The sequence below is a fragment of the Penicillium chermesinum genome, assembly GCF_028974085.1.
Source record: "Penicillium chermesinum strain IBT 19713 chromosome Unknown utg000005l:1.0-4115287.0:1.0-4118363.0, whole genome shotgun sequence".
NCBI lineage: Eukaryota > Fungi > Ascomycota > Eurotiomycetes > Eurotiales > Aspergillaceae > Penicillium > Penicillium chermesinum.
Genome location: NW_026695315.1, coordinates 2,627,640 through 2,645,784, shown reverse-complemented (window position 1 = coordinate 2,645,784; position 18,145 = coordinate 2,627,640). Strand labels below are relative to the sequence as shown.

The window sequence follows — 18,145 nt, the reverse complement described above, 5'->3', positions numbered from 1 at the left end:
GCGGATTCGAGAAGGGTGACCTTATTGCTCGCGTAAAGGTGTGCTGAACGCCCCAGGAATTCGTAACAGGTAGCTATGTAAAGGGTGAGGTAGGTGAGGGCGACTTTGTTAATCTGAAGAGAGTGGGCATTTAGCAAGCTTTCATTCTTGATTCAGTGGAATATTGAAGCAGACATACTGGATGGAGAGCCCTTTTACGGAGATCAACACAGTAAGCTGCACATTGCTTGTATTTTCCCTGCAAGTATAATCCTTTGACTTTGTCAAGCGATGTCTTCCAGTCTTCCATTGTACGCGGCGGCGGGGGCGCGGAGGGAAAGGCGAAAGACGCCTGCCCATTTTTGCTTGAGAAGCCTCCCAGCATGGCCGCCAGACTGATGATCAAAAGGAGTGAGTTAGACTAGGGGAAATCTGACGCGTGGGGAAGCAGAATGCATTTGTGAGGAGAGTTGGGAATGGAATGGACCTGATGTTCACTCGAGTGGCAGAACCCGGCTTAAGGTACAAGCTCCAAAGCTCAAATGTATCAAACCAAAGGCGGAATTCACACTGTAAGCAAACAGAAAGGTGTTAAGAAAGTCGCTGGCCGCCCTCTACTAGTGGCCCCTGGTAGCTATCAATACTAAAGAAGCAGAACCGCCAGACAGACTGTCTTTGTTAAGGATGCGAGTAATGCATATTCTAGAGCTACTAAAGCTACTCCCAGTAGTACGAGACATCTTCACGATTAGAAACAGGATGTATTACTCAAGATCCACGGTATGATATCAATTCATTGAGCGTCTTCGAAACCCTATTGGAACGGTGGATGTCGTAAATCATGGGCAAACTAAGTCTGTGGGAGTCATTGCCTGTTAAAGAAGATCACTCGCAGGCTGTACAGGCTCACTGGGTGGATCTCCAACGCGTGAAAGTGCCTCGCCTGTGGCCCCAAGAGCCTCCATCAGATTTCCTAATAATCGATCCAGTTCCGCAGTGACAACGGCCTCATCGGCCCCTTCCATCAAGCTTTCTGCGCTGGGTGGAATAAGAGCAGGGAATGGGATGGGCCTAGGCTCCGGGCCTTTAACAGAACTGGACCGAGAAAGCATGTCATGCCGGGCGGTGGGAAGGTCTTCATAAATGGGCGACCCAGGCTCCGAGACAGGAGTAACAGTATCTGCATCGTCATGAATTGGAACCGCTGTGCGGAGCGGAGGTAACTCGCTGGAATCGATTTGGTTGTCATTTTGGTTCCACGGGAGCTGGAGACCCTCTTCCTCTTCCTCTTCATCTGGTCCTGGACCATCCAGGGTAACAGAAGGCTCGAGAATTTCCACGTCATCGCTCGGGCCATCGCTTGCAACAGGTGTTGTCTGGTAGGGTGTGTCGAACGACGGAGAAGCCTCCAGGGTAGGGCCATGCGGGGTTCCTGGGCGGTCAAAACGAAATGGGTCGTAATCAGAGTCAGACGCATTCGATGCAGAAGTTGAAGGACGAGAGTCGTGCATGTCTACCGCTGGCTGTTCCTGAAGTGGTAACGGCGCTCGCAGCGTCTCGAATCGGTCGGACCCCAAGTCCTCAGGTGCCGAGTCAGACATTACAGGGAATGTCCATTGCATTGTAGCGCGTTTCTCGGCCTGGAACACGTCATCCTGGCCTGGCTTCGACACATTGGTGTCTGTTTCTTTTTCTGTCGGCTCTTTCTTGTCTTCTTCCACTGCGCTGCCAAACATAGGAAACTTCCAGTCCATAGTAGGAGGTCTCGGGCCAGTTGATGGCTGGAAGTCTTCAGCATGGGAATCGTTCTCTGACTCGCTAGCAGAGCCCTGCAAGGAATTTTCGTTGGAGTTGCGAGATGACCGGAGACTGGATCTATTTGCACGGATGGTGTCGGCATCTGCTAACTGGAATGGCTGTGCCGCTGGTGCGCCTGCTGCGTAATGAGAGGAGTCGAATGAACCAATGTCAATGTCAATCAAAGTCGACATAACTGAGGACCGATCCGTCTCTGACCGGAGGGGGAGATCAGTTGTCGGCGGATTAGGCTGAACCGGCACGAAGTCATTCTTAGTTTCGTATTTGTAGCTAGGCATCTCTTCATTGAAGAGGCCTTCCATTGCGGCCGCACCTCGACGCACACGCTCGTCAAAGTTTGCTTTGTCTTCGGGGTCCAGCTCGTTATCGGAGCTGTTGTCGCTAAATTCGATTTCAGCAGTTGGTGTGGTTGGGTTGATGGCTTCTTCCATTTCAGCCAACGACGCAGCAATTTGATCCAAGTCGATGACGGAAAACCTTCGCTCAAAACCATCAGTCGTACTGAAATTCCAATCATCATCGGAGTCTTCTACATCGGGCTGCTCAGCTGCCGCGGCACCGCCAGGATGGAACAACGAGATGCGTTGACCTCCACGTTGTGACCACTGGTAGTAGTTCCTGACAAGCTCGCTCACGGATGAGATTGGATACTCTTCTTCCGTACCGGCAATGAAGGGATGTTGCAAGATATCTGCCATTGTTGGGCGAGTGGCGGGGTTAGAATCAAGAGCAAATGCGATAAGGTCCTTGAGACCTTGAGAGTAGTTTTCGCTGTCGAGCTTTGGGGTGTTGCGGTTTAACTGACGACCAATTTGCATTCGCTCACGTAGACCTGAGTTGGGCGGATTTCCAGTCGCAAACTCGAATAGGGTGCAGCCGAAAGCCCATACGTCAATCTCGCTACCATACTGATGGGCAGCCCCACGCGTCGAAAACATTTCCGGTGGCATCCAGTGGGGGGTCCCAATCCAGGTCGAGCGCTTGTCTCGTTGTGATTGTAGAACTCCTGCCACGCCGAAGTCACAAATTTCTAGACGGCCTTCCTCGTGAATCAGGATGTTCGCAGCTTTGACATCACGGTGGATAACGCCAGCTTGGTGGATGGCATGTAACCCTACTGCCAGCTCACGGGCAATGGGAATGATAAATCTTTCTTCTAACCTGTCGTTTGTGGCGCGCATCAATGTCCTCACACTCCCTCCCGGGCAATATTCGCAAACCAACCACAGTTGAGAATGGATTGAGATTGCCTCTATCAACTCATTGATGTTTTTGGCGCCGGCGTCTTTCACTTGTTTCATCACCTTGGTTTCATGAATAAAATCCTTGATAGACTCATCTCTGAAATCGCGGAGCGACTTGTAGTCCAAGGAATCTATGTCCAGAACCTTGAGAGCAACAAGCCGACCTGAGGTCACCTCACGACCTTTGTACACACGACCGTAGGCACCCTTACCAATCAGCTCTTCGAATTCATAGGAGGAACGTCCGATTTTGCACGACGGCACATTTCCTTCACAGCAGTTTGTTGTTCCCTCGCTAGTTTGATGGCTTCCGCTTTGTGCCGAGTAATCGCTGCCATCGCAGACGATGGGTCAAGGAACCGGGACCCGCGTGGCTCCATCTTGGCCACGCTATCGTTTGGAGGTTTGTGTGGGTTTTCCAAATGACAAGACTCCAAACACTCGGCCGCGGTGAGGCACTTAAGTTTCTGTCGGAGGGTTCTCCCTGAAGATCCTCGCGAGACGGCTTTTCAGTTTATGAGGAACGGGTTTCTGGGGGCCCGGTTGGGTTTCCAAAGCTGACTGAGAAGCGGAGGTTTTCAAGTGGTGGGCTGGAGGAGAATGGAGATCAGAAAGGCCTCTCTTCCTGACCAAACCTGCCGGCTTCGGGATTGAACTGTCAGAAATGTCTTGCCCGACGTGAGGCTTGCTTTGTCGATTTATTTCCAGCAGATGATCTTCCAACAACTGCTCATAGGAGCGCGCGGGGTTAATAGCGGAAGGTGAAGCAAGATTATCGTGCAGACGTCTGGAGGAGAAACAGTCTGAGCCTTCACTGGTGAAGCCACGCGTATTATGCGGTTTGGAATGACGAGGTGAGGGCACCGGCGTCAGATGCGAAGAAGGAGAGCCGTAGGACTTGCGGTTGTCAAGAATCTCATACAGCTCGGAAATCAGCGAGGCCGAATCCGTGTTCAAAGTATTCAGATCAGAATAGTCTGAATCGAGAGTTTCGGATTCAAATGACTGTTGGGAAGATCTCTTGTGACAAACAGGAGTGATTGGTTCCGGATCCAGTAGCTCAATTTGAGGCAGATGGAATCGGGGACTATGGAGGTTATTAGGAGTGGTACGAGGACAAAACATGGAACCATACCGAGTCGGGAGTCACAGGAGCCTCGTAAGCAAGCCCTTTGAGGCTCTGACCTGGGCTAGAAGGGTCACGCAATGGAGTAATAGGGGTAATGGGATAGACAGCTGCAGTGAGCCGCTGAGGAGTTTGAGGCAGACTAGGATCAGTTTCATGAGCAGAAGTCTGGTGCCTATCTTGGACCAGTTTCGATTCCTTGGCAGGGACACCTCCAGTCGCCTTTTTCTTCGTCAGTGAAGCTGGGGGAACAGATTCGCTAGTGCTAGTGAAGAAAGGCGCGGGATGGAACATGATGGTGGTCTTGACGCGATAGGTGGTGGATGCGCGGGGGGTTGGATGCGCGGGAGGGGGAATAGTGATGAAGCAGAAGGAGTAAGGGAAGCGGGGTTGAAAGAGCAAACGAAGGAGAGAGATGGAGAAGAGATAAACGGCGTACCAAAGTGAGACGAACCTGGAGAACTATCTACGATGACCCCGGAAAATGCCAGTGTTCACCCACTGTATTCACGCTAGAGAGGGCTTTCGGACGGAAAAGTATCCCATAAGCATATCTATTTGCTTCCAGGGAGCTCACAAATGACTAAGAGTCTAAAATGAGATAAGCTTTAACATTCAATGAGGAATTTCCTGTGTCGCCAGGTATAACATTGTGGATGCTGGCGTTTCTGTGACCATTGAGACTGTCTACGGTGATCGTTTCGACCACTTGCGCATTTATGCATAAAGGGGATTTTGCACAGATGACTTACCTTCTGCATAACAATCCGTTCATACATAGTCACGTGCGATCTTGAGCCAACAAGGGGATTATTTGCACCCGTGAAAGTACAATCTAGAAGCTAGTCACAGCTGGCCTATTTTGTGCTTGTTCTTGACGTCCCTGATCGATTAGCTCGGCCAGCTCCTCGACAGGATTTTCAGCTGCGACCCGTTCTCTGTCTCTCCACTCCTCTCAACTACATTCCCGCCTGAGGCACTCAAACAGGGGTTGTCAGCTAGTATTGTGGGTGCCTGTTTCTTAAACGACATAATGAGATCATTTCAGGAACTAGTAATTAGAGTATTGCAATAAATTGTTTCTTAATTTCCTGCTAAGGTGCGGGACCCATCCTATCCATTACGTATGAGTAGCCCGCACGACCCTATGAGTAAAAATGGGGTAAGATGTGGGAAACGGCATGGACCACTGGGGCGATTCCGTTGGTGGGACCAAGGATGGAATCCTCCATCATGTTTACCGCTGTAGCGTTTCCACGAAAGCTTAGTATAATTATGGAGCTAATGTGCGCCATTCACACGCCCCCAATGGGGCGCTGTGACGCCAGCCCTATAGCCCTAGACGTCATCATGCACCTCCCAGGCATCAACATAAATTGAGCGAATCGCTACTACTAGTAGTCACTAGTTTCAGGAAAATAGGATTGAAGATACTCATATTTTGTGCTCCAGGCCACTTACCCGCAGGATGCTCACCCCAGAGGTGTACGGTCTGAGTAGACACTCCCAGTCTGTGACTTCTGAACTTGCCAAAGACCCGTCCCAGGATCCAGAGCATGTCTTTAAGAGATTATATGAGCACCATGATCTCCACCATTTAACGGAAGGAAGCTCTGAAAGTATCTTGCCCGAAGATATAGCTTTGGAGTTTGAAAAGAAAGATCGACTACCAAGGGCATATGCTAGTGGAACATGGGGTTCTTCAACCCCCCAGCGATCTATTTCTCGAAGTACGAGCACCTGCTTATTTCATACCCCGAAGTCACTCAAAGACAGCTAACAGCAAACAAGGTCTATCACGATGCACTGGGATCCTTGGAAAACGACCCGCTAACTGGAGTTGTGTCACCTCCACTGATGGGAAGCACCGGCATCGTTCCTCTGACCATCATCGCACCCCTACCCGATCTGTGTCGCCACTTGGGAAACTGTATCGCAAGAGCTGAGCATGAAGTTTTCTTGGGTACTAATTTTTGGATCCACTCGAATGCATCGACGCTAGTAACAAATGGGATCCGTGAGCTATCAAGGCGAGCAGGGGAACGGGGGCAGAAGATAGTGATGAAGATGGTCTATGACCGTGGGAACCCGCGCCAGGTTAGTCCCTCCATGAGAAATTAGGTGTGCACTTGCTAAAATTATATCGCAAAGGTAATGGAGAATCGGTTATATGTTGGCGATGAAGAAAGAGCTGGAGGAAAAGTTCGGCTTCCTTCAGCTGCCGAAATCCCCAACGTGGATCTGCAGGTCATCAATTTTCACCGGCCAATTTTCGGAACTTTCCATGCCAAATTTACAGTGATTGATCGGCGTATCGCGCTTCTTCAGAGCAGCAATATCCAAGATAACGACAACTTGGAGATGCTGAGCCACATAGAAGGGCCCATTGTGGACGCCTTCTATGATGCCGCATTGCTGTCGTGGGGCAAGCCTCTTAATCCCCCGCTACCTCTTCTAGATTCACCAGCGCGCAGCGCACCCATTCCGTCTCTTGAAAAGCCTCCCAAGATTCCCCCCCGAGTCCGAATTTCCCGAGCATACGACATCCTCGGAGCATTATGACGAGGATTTCGCAGCAGAGGCAGCCCGGGTGAACAGCAGCCTCTTTCCAAGGAATGGAGAAACCCTCACCCAAGCAGTAACACGCCATCTGAGTAAGTGGGATTGAAAGACTTAACCTGTTCTGAGGATATGTTGGACGTTGTTAACAGCGCAAAAGACACTACGATTCAGCCAGATACTGTTGGAAATGCACCGGATACCGACCAAGACCCTAAAATGCTGCCATACATCTTATTGCCTCGTCATGAGCCTGTTCCCATGGCATTGGTAAACCGGCCACCATATGGAGGTGAGCAGCGCCTCTTACCAGCCTTGATCATAAAATCAGCCAGTTAACCCGTCGGTTTCTTAGCCCCTAACCGCAGTAGCGTGCATAATCCCCAGGATGCTGCTTTTCTTTCGGCAATTAGCCATGCAAAGCATTCGATCTTCATCCAAACTCCAAATATGAATGCAGAACCTCTGCTTGAACCGCTTCTTGATGCTGTTCGTCGCGGCGTCACGGTTACTCCATACTTATGCCTCGGCTACAACGACTCAGGAGAGCTATTGCCATTCCAGAACGGCACAAATGAGATGATTGCGAACAGACTGTACAATGCTCTTGAAACAGACGAAGAAAAGGCTAGGCTTCGAGTCCATTACTACGTCGGCAAGGACCAGGTCGAACCAATCCATAATTCATTCAAAAAGAGAAGCTGTCACATCAAATTGATGATTGTCGACGAACAAATTGCTATCCAAGGTCTGTCGCAAAGACGATCTTGCCACTTAGAGATCTACTGACCATTATCGCAGGTAACGGAAATCTCGACACGCAGTCATTCTATCACAGCCAAGAGATCAATGTTCTGCTCGACTCCCCTCTCATATGCAAGGCATGGCTTGAAGCGATCAACTTGAATCAAAACACGGCGAAGTATGGTGCAGCAAGCACAAAAGATGGCTGCTGGCATCGTGAAGGTTCTGGCGAAATCCCCGAAGGGTCTATCGGGATTGACCCAGGTCGTTTCAGCTGGGCCAAAGGCATGATTGGAGCTGTGAATAGAGTACGAGGCGTAGGTGGCTTTTAGAAGGCAGGTCGCTGGTGTAAATAATGCTCCATATGAATCAATGTATTTTTAGGTTTTAATGATCAGTCCAAAAATGATCTAAGCATTGAAAAATGGAATGCAAAATGGGATATTGAGCTAGCAGTTTCCATTTCTCGCAGCAGTCATCCGGTCTATTCAGGTTTTAGAAGCCTTATGTTCTAGCTCAAAAATCCGTTAGTTTTAATATCAACCCATTTGCCTATAGTCACAGTACCGACTGCTAATAGCCTGATCTGAGAAATTTCAGTATTCACAATATGACAACTGGGGAAACCACAGTTCTCATACAGGAAGTCAGCAAAGACTTACGTCGGTATGGTTAGTACTTTGTCAATAGAACTTTTTAAGGTGAGATTCGGCGGTGAGACAATTCTCTGACTACTTAGCTGCGTACAGCATTACGTCGCATCTTTCTCCAATGATCTGGCACATTTGCTACTGCTAGTAGCGCCTGCAAGACCTACTACTACAGATACCAGCACGTATCTCCCCCTGCGCATCTAGGGATCGGCATTGCCAAGGTATGTTTTGTATGTAGATCCATGTACTTCACGTATCCTACAGCTCGCCCATTGAAGCTTCGAATTATGTGGCTCAGATGCATCTCAGCATTGAATGTGGCCCTGCCTGGATTGCCACTAGCAATGTTTCGTGTGAGTCAAAGAGCCGGCATCATAGCGTCGGGGATAGTGTCGGCCATAACATTGGTCGGAGATGGGCCGAGGATGCAAGGACCCGGAGAAAAGATACCTTATAAGCTTGAATATTTAGTTTCTCTTTCAGATAGAGCTAGCCTCGTAAGAGAATATAGGTCTGAATTCACATCAACGTTGAGATCGGATTGAACTAGGGTAGCCTTGATCGCGATGTAAAGCACGATATTCACCGAGCCTCTGCGGGTCAACCCCGCTAATTTTCTCCGCACTGTCCCCGGAACTTCGACTCTCATCTGTCATCGCCGGCTCTGGCAGCAGTTCCTACGATATTGTGACAGACGCCCTAGTGGTTCCACTTTTATGCAAGAGAATGCTGCGCTCATGAAGCCAGGTATGACGGACGACGAGCAACAGCCGTCCAAGCGACGTCGTCGCAGCCGGCGCGCTCCATCCGATCGTAAATTCGACTGCACCCACGAAGGCTGCGGGAAAAGCTATTCACGCGCTGAGCACCTTTACCGACACCAGCTGAATCGTAAAGGCCCTTGTTCTTTGCCAGTCTATAGGAGGTCTCCAGCTAATTCAGCCAGACTCTCCGAAACAAATTTTCCGTTGCGATTACCCTAACTGCCATCGCGCCTTCGTCCGCCAGGACCTTTGCATTCGGCATCGCGAGCGTCACACCACCCGCGGCTCACAATTGCAGAAGCGCGATTCGTTTGCTAGCGCGAAACACAATGATCCTTTCAAATCAATGGCTCCAGCCTCGTCGCCTTCGTCTCCATCTATGACCGCAGCAGACTACTCGCTGATGACCGATCCTGCGCCAAAATCCAAATCTCCCCCTAGTGCAACCTACCAAATGTCCACTGGTATCGATGTGGGCGGGCTCCCGGTCTCTGGTTACACTGACATTACGAGTTCTTTCGATCAGCCGGATACTATGCTCGACTTCGATTCCATGTCCAACGCATATCCTATCTTTGGTGGAGAGACCTATAATCGATCGCCATTCGCGATGGCGGATGACTTCGCAGCATGGCTATTCAGTGAGCCACTTGCGCCGCTAGGATTTGGGACTGGCTATGGTATGATGCCAATGGTCCAGAACCAGTTTTACATGAACGAAGCATCATATAATAATATCTGCTCGGTCATCCCACAGCACCCAATGAGTGTAACCAGTATATTGGACTCGGGGAATCTGCCCGCTCTTATATCCAGAGAAAAGCGCCAGGAGCTTCTTCAGTTGATAAGCAGCCGGTTTAACGAAGCAGCTTATTCTGCAGATGTCAAGCGCAAGGACGCTCTGATGGATGGGGATATCGACGATGAGCGACATGTACTAAGCCTGCGAATGATACAGACTTACATTGGCTCGTATTGGTACCATTTTCACTCGCAGTTGCCAATCCTGCACCAGCCGACATTCTCAGCCGATCGGACGCCGAATCTACTCCTCCTGGCCATCATAACCATTGGGGCCGCAACCCTGGATAAGGCACATGGACATCCCACAATACAAGCAGCTTCTGATTTAGCTAGCTTCATCGCTTGGCATCTTCGCTGGGAGATCTTCATGGATGCGGATTTTCGACCACCGGCGAAGTTGTGGGTATTCCAAGCATTGCTGCTGCTTGAGGTTTACGAAAAGGCGCTTTCCACGCGAGCTTTGCATGAGCGCGCCCACATCCACCATGATACGACACTTACGCTAATGCGACGCGGGAGCTCTCTTATCGGACGAACTTCCTTTGATACGCCGGAATCGCGCGAAGAGGACGAATCTTGGACACATTGGATCAAGGCTGAAGCGACACGGCGCGTAGCCTTCGCTGCGTTTGTGCTAGATTCAACACATGCCACAATGTTTGGACACTCGGCAAAAATGGTTGCCCACGAGTTGCGGCTCCCATTACCGTGCGATGAGGCACTTTGGGCAGCGACAAGCGCAGCAGAAGTGGCGCGGGTGCAATCGAGTCTGCAGTCACACGGTGTGCGACCGGTAATGTTCTTGGATGGATTGAAACGTACCCTTAATGGGCAGCCCGTACGAACCAATGCCTTTGGCCGTACTATTCTGCTTTCTGGGTTATTGAGCGTAAATTGGCATTTAAACCAGAGGGACCTGCAGGTCAGCTCGTTGGGAGTGGGACAGACGTTGGGTGGACGAGATAAGTGGCGGACTTCGTTACTGCGGGCGTTTGACAATTGGCGGCGGGACTACGACGAGGCTCTTGGGCCGACGCCTTCAGCCGAGACAGAATCACGAGATGTGATGCATGGACTTGCCCATATGGCCTCGCATGTGGATATAGCCGAAATACAGATCTTCGCTGGTGCTGGCCGCCTCATGGGGAGGTCTATCACGTCTCGCGATTATACTGCGGCGCGGGAGAAGACAGAGCGCTGGGCGACGAAAGCTTCTGCACGAGATGCCACCTTTTACGCGCTCAAGTTCTTGTCTGCATGGTTCTTAGACCCGACTGTCCAAGCGTCCGGGTATGTTGCCCGAGACGATAACCTGCTTCACCGACCGTGGGTAATGTATTTCGCTGCTTTGGTTGTGTGGACATATGGGTTCGCGCTGGATGGGCCATTGCAGATGAGGCCGGTTCTCAGTACCCCCGCCGACCGACAACGCGACATGGAGATCTATCTGCAGCGGGTTGGAGGCGTTAATGAGCCAAATGATTTGGAGAACATGAAGGGTCGTAATCAGTGCCTAGGGCTGCTAATGGTTCTACGAGACGCCTTTGCGAACCCTAGATGGGAGTTGCTGGGTGAAGCAGCGCAGCTACTGGATAGCTGCATCACAAAGCTTCAATTTTGATGTACTATGTAATCGTGATACCTACTAACTATCGAAATAGCTAAAAAAGTACAATGATTCTAAGCATCTGGAGACTGTGTTAGTGGAGCCCCGATCTGTGTATACACCGCTTGTTAGCGCTGTGGAGTGCCTGGTTGCCGCAACAACCAGACTCGATCCACCCTGCTTGGGAATCTGGGATTCCCAAACTCCCCTTGTCATCCATTCCATTCCTCACTTCACCTGAATCGTTTCGTTGCGTGTTCAAAGAAATCAAAATGGTATGTCGTCCATGTTTACAAGCGGACAGATTCAGCCATCCCTTTTTCGGTTCCGCCCCAATCACGTTTCCCTTCGCTATTCCCCGAATCCCATCCTTCTCTCATCACCATCGCCATGGCTAATAAATCCGACCAGGCCTCTACCAACTATAAGGAAGCATTCTCGCTTTTCGACCGCCGCGGCACCGGTCGCGTCTCCGGCGAGCTGCTGGGCGACCTGCTGCGTGCTTGTGGCCAGAACCCCACCCTCAGCGAGGTCGGCGATCTGGAGAAGTCGGTGGGCAGCGACTGTACGAAACCCAACATACAGATGGCAACTGTATATTCTATTTTTATTTGACCACATACAGCTGACATATGGTTGTTCCCTCTCTAGTCGACTTCGAGTCTTTCCTCAAGATTCTCAACCGTCCTGGTGGCTTCCGCGAGCCCGGCGAGCCCGAGGAGTATTGCCACGGGTTCCAAGTGTTCGATAAAGATATGACTGGTTTTATTGGAGTCGGCCAGCTCCGCTATAGTATGTGTTCCACACCGCAGACGGGAGCAAGTCGAGGCCTCAGGCAGTCCGCCTGCAGCCTGGCTCAGCTGTGCATGAATTACAGCAGATGACTAACCAATGTTTACAGTCCTCACGAACCTGGGCGAGAAGATGTCCGACGACGAAGTCGACGAGCTCCTCAAGGCTGTGGACACCAGCTCGGGCGAGATCAACTACACCGACCTCGTGCGAACGATCCTGGCTAACTAAGCACCTAATCGAATACCCCATACCCTTTTCTTCGCCTTTGCCTCTTGCCTTTGCCCGACTACTTGATTCGCTCGAATTGGTCTTGTCGATTTTTTTTTATGAATGCGCACGCTTTTTATGGTTACGGAACATGTCTTGCGAGGAACTCGGCCCTCTTTTTTTTTCTACGCACCTACCGTTGTTTTAACTACCGCTTCACCCTTCCGAGTTGGCGTGAGGATTTGTAGTGGACCTGGCTCGAATAAATAAGCAGGCCGCTGTTGTATTGAAGCATCTCATTACATACTTTTAAACTCTCCTCATATTTCTCGCATAAAAATTTGTAGACGCCCCGTTGATCGCTCTCCCTCCAAGCTGAAGTGTACATTTTAACCCCAACGATAAACTCCAATTGGACATATAATGCGTCTCTTCTAGATTATGCGCTCCAACCCCTCCATTCCATCTCCCCACAGCCGTCGCCCCCTCCACGCCCAGCTTCTCCGTTTCCAGCAAAGACCCCGGCAAAAGGTACACAGCAGGCGGCCTCACATCCTCCCGCTCCCCCTCCACGGCATCTGTCGAAGCCCTCCCAGTACCAGTAGTACTCCAATGTACGCGATCCAAATAATACCCCACCACAACGCGACAGCGACCACACCTCAGCAGAATGCGCTTTTCAATGCCATCTTCACGACGGATAAGTGTTGCACGGCGGTCGGGAATGGTAGTCGCGAGGAGGAGGGTAGCGTGCTTAGCTTTTGAGGCCGAGTTGGCTTCTGATGTGCTCTCGGTGTTCTCTGGATCTTCGTCGAGGTCTGTGTGTAGTTCTAGTGGGAGGATGATAGCTTGGTCTTTGGCTTCGCCGCCGCGACGAGGAGGGTGGAGATGTCGCGTGTTGTTGCTAGTAGGAGGTGGTTGCAGAATGCGCAGTGCTGGGTGCGGATTTGCAGGCGGGTTTGATCTGAAGCCATTGCGGTCCGTTCTGAGCTCGGATCTTAGGTGTGATAGCTTGAGGACTGATGCGGGTGCGACTGCGCTTTTGAGATTCTGAGGCGGATTCAAAGCGAAGACAGATTGACTAATTTTTTTGAATCCTCTATTAGAGCCATACGTCTGTCGGCGCCGAGAGAGTACTCACCGCAGGGAAAAAGCAATTGCGAGCATCCAAAGCTTGTGCTCGGCGAAGAGAATCTACGCCTAATACGTTTTGTTGGAGGCGGTGGGCTTATCAGTCTATCGTGACGTCCGATAGTACCAGACACGAATGATCATGCTTAATACTTCTATTTGAAGTTGATAAGTATTGTTCCTCACATCTCTAATATACAACTACCCTGCAGGTCGACTGTAGCTTCTCGTTTCGAGCATAGTGCCCTTTGAAGCTATTTCTTGCGTGATCACCGTTACAAGTCGTATCGATCGTTTTGTTGGAATGCCCAGGTGAGTATATTGATGATGACTGTCTTTAATCGGTTGCAAAAATTTCTACCCACTTCATTGTTGGCCCGTGGCCTCTTCTGTCACCTGGTGCTGATTATACCCTGGTCGTGCTCCAATCCAGGTCGTTCAAATCAGCACCATGATCGACAGATGATATCTTCTTCATATTGACCCGCGGTTCTCCTTTCCATATCAAAGTAAGTTGATAATTCCAGGGAATTGGTGGTTCATTGCCGTACCCAAATTTGACTATGACTTTCAGTTTTTCACTTATGTGACGCTGAGCATACGTCAAATGATTGCGGTGCTTCATGGTCCAGATGCCATGCCACCACCCTCCGCAACTTCTTTGCCCCGGGATTAAGTGCTGAACTCGGAAATTCAGGTGCAGATATTTCATCAACTCAACTTCTGATAATCAAGAAAATGAGCTGCCCTCATGCCCAAAGGCCTAAGTCGGTACCTTGGTGCAATTCGAACGACGTGGGGGTTTTCGAGGGCGAATCAGACGGAGTGAATCGCCCGGGCGCCCCATTCTCGGTGTGTGGTTCGTTCTTAACGTGGCGATCAAAGCCTTGACACCGACTGCTGGTCTCCTTGCCCTGGTGTCATTTTCTCTTTTCTTCAAACACTGAATCTGCATAGTTTCGTGTGTGTGCGACTCCCGTTGATCCTCCTTTCCCCGCCGCCCCCGCGTCCCGCTTTTCCCGATAAGAGTCATACTTTTTCCCTCTGGTTCAACATTGATCTCTATTTCAGCATTTCTGAGCCCTGAGAATGCCTCCCATCATTCATTGCGTTCGTCACGCCCAGGTATGTCTACTCTCGAGAGCCAGAAATATGCCACCTGAGCACATATTGATCAGCAGTAGGGCGTCCACAACCTCAGCCATGCCAACCATGTTATCCTCGACCCCCTCTTGACAGACCTCGGCCACGAGCAGTGCGCCAAGCTTCGCGACACTTTCCCTTTCCACGATAACATCGGCCTGGTGACAGCTTCGCCTCTCCGCCGCACCATCTACACAGCCCTTGAGAGTTTCGAGCCTGTCTTCAAGGCTCATCCAGAGATGAAGCTTATCGCCCTACCGGATGCCCAGGAAACCTCTGACGTGCCCTGCGACACAGGCAGCGCGCCCCAAGTACTGCGCGAGGAGTTTGCGGACAAGCCGGTGGATCTAGACTTGGTCCGGGAGGGCTGGAACAACAACGTACGTTCGCTCTCCAAAGCCTGAACCGATTCGAGCCCGATTCGACATAAAAGAGGAATCTCGATGACTGACTTGGCACTTTGGACATATAGGCTGGCCGCTACGCACCGGTCAACCAGGCTATCCGAGAGCGGGCCCGCGCCGCCCGCCGCTGGCTGAAGAACCGACCGGAGAAGGAGATTGTGCTCGTTACGCATGGCGGATTCTTGCACTACTTTACCGAAGACTGGGAGGACAGCAGTATGTACCAGGGTACTGGTTGGTTGAACACCGAGTACCGGACATATACATTCACAGAGGAATCTCCGGAGCTTGACCTAGTGGGGGCTCCGCTGGATGGCGACAATGCCTCGCTTGTTGAGACGATTCAGTCCCGCGAGCGCCGGGGTAAGAGCGGACCTACACTCGACCGCAAGCAACAAGCGGAGCTATACAAGAAGGGGACTCAGAGCTGGGATGATATGGGACTGCACTTGAGCACGGCGGAGCGCGAGGCCGCAAAGGTTCCTGAGGGCAGTGAGGTTGATGGAAGCCGAGTGTAAAAAAGGGGTGTTGGGATTTTGAACATAGCCATTGCTTTTGTTTTTGGAAGATAGAGTAGAGATAGAGTAGATAGTTCAAGTTCACAATGAATGCGTCAAAAAGCAGCGCTTAATGCGGGTCATTGATTACACTGTGTCTTTTTATGTATCCATCGTTTAGCTCTATAGCTCAGATATGCCCTCTGAGGATCTCAGGTGTCATTTTTCTGATAATCGCTGTTTTCTCTTTTTCTCATACTTAAAAGATGAGAAACAAAGCGCAGTCGAATATAAGCTTTCATCGGAATTGATCGCATGTATATAATGTTAATTATTCTTCTTTAGGACTATAAAACAATCCATTGAGCGAAGCGTGGTCTTCAAAACAATTCGAAATTATCATAATGAAGAAGGATTTAAAGTGACTTTGAACAGAGGTTGGGACTTGAGGTTGAATTTCTTTTTTTCCTTTTATTGGATCATGACCTGGAGTTGATATATTTAGCTGCTGTTGTAATATAAGTGCCCTATATCTCATCTATGCAGAATGCTAGTAGCATCTTCAGCTTGGAGCTTTGAGGCATGTTCAGTACTCAGCATATTTATAGGAAAATCTACTACTCCTACCCATATCCGAGTCAGCACGTCAATTTCAATCTGGCACTGATTCGATCTTAAAGCTCATTTATTAAGTATTTCAGTTTCTCCTTCACAAGCTAAGCTAATTAGAGGTATAGTCTATCGATAGCGAGCGCCATAGCATTAGCAGTCTTCATGCAAGTTAAACGCTACTAAGTAGATGGGACCACTAGCAGCTACCCCTCTGCCACGCCTGTTGACCGCTTAGCCGCCCTGCAGACGAAGCTTGCTGAGAGAGTGGAAGACGGCCGGGTTATCGACTACGGTTGTAATGTTTTCCAGGGCGACATCAGGATCCGCGGGCGCATCGTCTGGACGTACTAGAGGGTCTCCAACACCACTCCTATCTGTACGGAGTAAGCGTTGAGCTCTCGGTCGCCATCGACCCCAAGGTCGTGTGACTTGGCAAGGGACGCTCGCTTTCTAACTGTGCTGTTTCGTTATACAGTCACATGCAAATTGGGCCGTTATTTCCGCTCATAAGGCATCAGACCCCGCTACCCCTGATAATTTGGCATTCGGCTTCAGCACTTTGTCCTCCAACAAATCCCGGAGAGACTCAGACAAAGTTACGATTTAGTAAAGTACATCATCCATCTTGACCTTCATTGTCTCTCGACTGAAAATGCCACAGATCTTCAGAGTCGAGCATGTCGATTGCCAGCCTCCGAACCGATATAGATGATCTTCGAAAGGAGATTAAGTCTATGTTATCTGATGCCGTCGAGATGATAGATACCAAGACTGAGTTGGAGCCAGAACAAAGCACTCGTACATTCATCCCCACATCTTACAAAAGGCATTCCGAGGAAAATAAGGAATATTTAGGGACGGAACTTAGTCGAAAAGTCTCTGCTTTGATCAATAGACTGCCGATTGGATCTGTGAGTTTCGGGTACTGAATTCTCTGTTAGATCTCACATGAATTAGGGATGGCAGTGGGCCATTTTCTATCTTTGCAAATCACGACGCATATCGAATGAACTGAAAGACATGTACCTGGTTCCTCTCTCGGCAAAGGCATCGATTTCTCCAGGAGGACAACTTGACGAAGGAAAATATGCGCATATCAAGGATGAGCCTGTGCTTAGTCCAGATACAGTTGTACTATTCTTAGTCCGTCCTTGAAACTTGATGTATTATACTTGTAGCTTATTAGACGAATTTGCTCAGCCTATATCATATGGAATCAGAAGGTACATATCATTTGCTTACTTGTCAGATAGAGGAGCGTTGCTATCTTTTATTTCATAGAACTTAATCGGAGACAAAAAAAACCTTCGTCAGGAATTGTGTCTAAGGGATCCGGCTGGGGTTCGATGAAGGGCTGGTTTGACTGCTGGTCAAAAACTGGCTATCCATGACCGCGGGGATCGAAGAAAATTGGCTGCGCAGCATAGCCATAAGACGATGTATCTGCAAAGGATTGGTTCGACTGCTGGTCAAGAATTGGCTGTCCATGACCACAGGGATCGAAGAAATTTGGCTGCGTGTCAGAATCTCCAGGTGAAGGTACATTATATGGATGGTTTGAAGGGGCCTCGAACACTGGCTGCGAGTAGACAGTATTGGAAGGACTGGAACTTTAGTGCGGCAGGTTGAAGTATCATGTTCCAATGGTAGTGCTGTCGGTCGGTCGACATCTAGTTGACCCGTCTCGTCTTCCAAGGTTTGTGGGTTACCTTGGCTGGTTTGACTGTGCTCCTCAACCAATACATTGGAACAAGGTTGGCTCGAGGGTGATAGAGTGGTAAGATCCTCAGGCTGATAGTCGAGGTATGAATCCTTGTTAACGATATTGACAGGGAAATAATCTTCAATCGTTAGTATACTGGTCCTTGCAGATACGTAGCGTTTGAATACCAGAGGTTTGGGTGGAAAAGCGGGATAGTCGACAATTAGTGTGCCACTCTAAAGGATCCGCAAAATTTGACATTTGAGACTTAACAAAAATAAAGTCGTATCCAAGAGACCTGCAGATCATCTCGATCCTACAAATTTCAGATATCTTGGCGCGTACAATCAAAAGCAT

General features: G+C 49.8%; 8 protein-coding genes across 8 annotated transcripts; 4 read left to right on the top strand and 4 right to left on the bottom strand.

Moving 5' to 3' along the window:
* Positions 1–854: 854 nt before the first annotated feature.
* N7468_007160 (putative serine/threonine protein kinase) lies at positions 855–3,421 on the bottom strand (the record flags this gene model as incomplete). Its single annotated transcript, XM_058476456.1, has 2 exons — positions 855–3,260; positions 3,284–3,421. 2 exons carry the CDS (start codon positions 3,419–3,421, stop codon positions 855–857), a joined length of 2,544 nt encoding a protein of 847 aa, XP_058329346.1.
* A 79-nt stretch (positions 3,422–3,500) lies between these two features.
* On the bottom strand, positions 3,501–4,461 carry N7468_007159 (uncharacterized protein; the record flags this gene model as incomplete). The annotated part of the gene is made up of 2 exons (XM_058476455.1): positions 3,501–4,046; positions 4,177–4,461. 2 exons carry the CDS (start codon positions 4,459–4,461, stop codon positions 3,501–3,503), a joined length of 831 nt encoding a protein of 276 aa, XP_058329345.1.
* Positions 4,462–5,635: 1,174 nt separating this feature from the next.
* N7468_007158 (IQ calmodulin-binding motif protein) lies at positions 5,636–7,802 on the top strand (the record flags this gene model as incomplete). Its single annotated transcript, XM_058476454.1, has 7 exons — positions 5,636–5,897; positions 5,951–6,264; positions 6,319–6,687; positions 6,766–6,821; positions 6,879–7,018; positions 7,082–7,474; positions 7,528–7,802. The coding sequence occupies 7 exons, from the start codon at positions 5,636–5,638 to the stop codon at positions 7,800–7,802; spliced, it is 1,809 nt and encodes a 602-aa protein (XP_058329344.1).
* A 1,037-nt stretch (positions 7,803–8,839) lies between these two features.
* On the top strand, positions 8,840–11,312 carry N7468_007157 (putative C2H2 finger domain protein; the record flags this gene model as incomplete). The annotated part of the gene is made up of 2 exons (XM_058476453.1): positions 8,840–9,014; positions 9,070–11,312. 2 exons carry the CDS (start codon positions 8,840–8,842, stop codon positions 11,310–11,312), a joined length of 2,418 nt encoding a protein of 805 aa, XP_058329343.1.
* A 375-nt stretch (positions 11,313–11,687) lies between these two features.
* N7468_007156 (uncharacterized protein) lies at positions 11,688–12,320 on the top strand (the record flags this gene model as incomplete). Its single annotated transcript, XM_058476452.1, has 3 exons — positions 11,688–11,862; positions 11,949–12,089; positions 12,199–12,320. The coding sequence occupies 3 exons, from the start codon at positions 11,688–11,690 to the stop codon at positions 12,318–12,320; spliced, it is 438 nt and encodes a 145-aa protein (XP_058329342.1).
* Positions 12,321–12,608: 288 nt separating this feature from the next.
* N7468_007155 (uncharacterized protein) lies at positions 12,609–13,466 on the bottom strand (the record flags this gene model as incomplete). The annotated part of the gene is made up of 2 exons (XM_058476451.1): positions 12,609–13,380; positions 13,441–13,466. The coding sequence occupies 2 exons, from the start codon at positions 13,464–13,466 to the stop codon at positions 12,609–12,611; spliced, it is 798 nt and encodes a 265-aa protein (XP_058329341.1).
* A 370-nt stretch (positions 13,467–13,836) lies between these two features.
* On the bottom strand, positions 13,837–14,055 carry N7468_007154 (uncharacterized protein; the record flags this gene model as incomplete). The annotated part of the gene is made up of 1 exon (XM_058476450.1): positions 13,837–14,055. The coding sequence occupies one exon, from the start codon at positions 14,053–14,055 to the stop codon at positions 13,837–13,839; it is 219 nt and encodes a 72-aa protein (XP_058329340.1).
* Positions 14,056–14,519: 464 nt separating this feature from the next.
* On the top strand, positions 14,520–15,495 carry N7468_007153 (uncharacterized protein; the record flags this gene model as incomplete). Its single annotated transcript, XM_058476449.1, has 3 exons — positions 14,520–14,555; positions 14,615–14,953; positions 15,046–15,495. The coding sequence occupies 3 exons, from the start codon at positions 14,520–14,522 to the stop codon at positions 15,493–15,495; spliced, it is 825 nt and encodes a 274-aa protein (XP_058329339.1).
* Between the last annotated feature and the right edge of the window lie 2,650 nt (positions 15,496–18,145).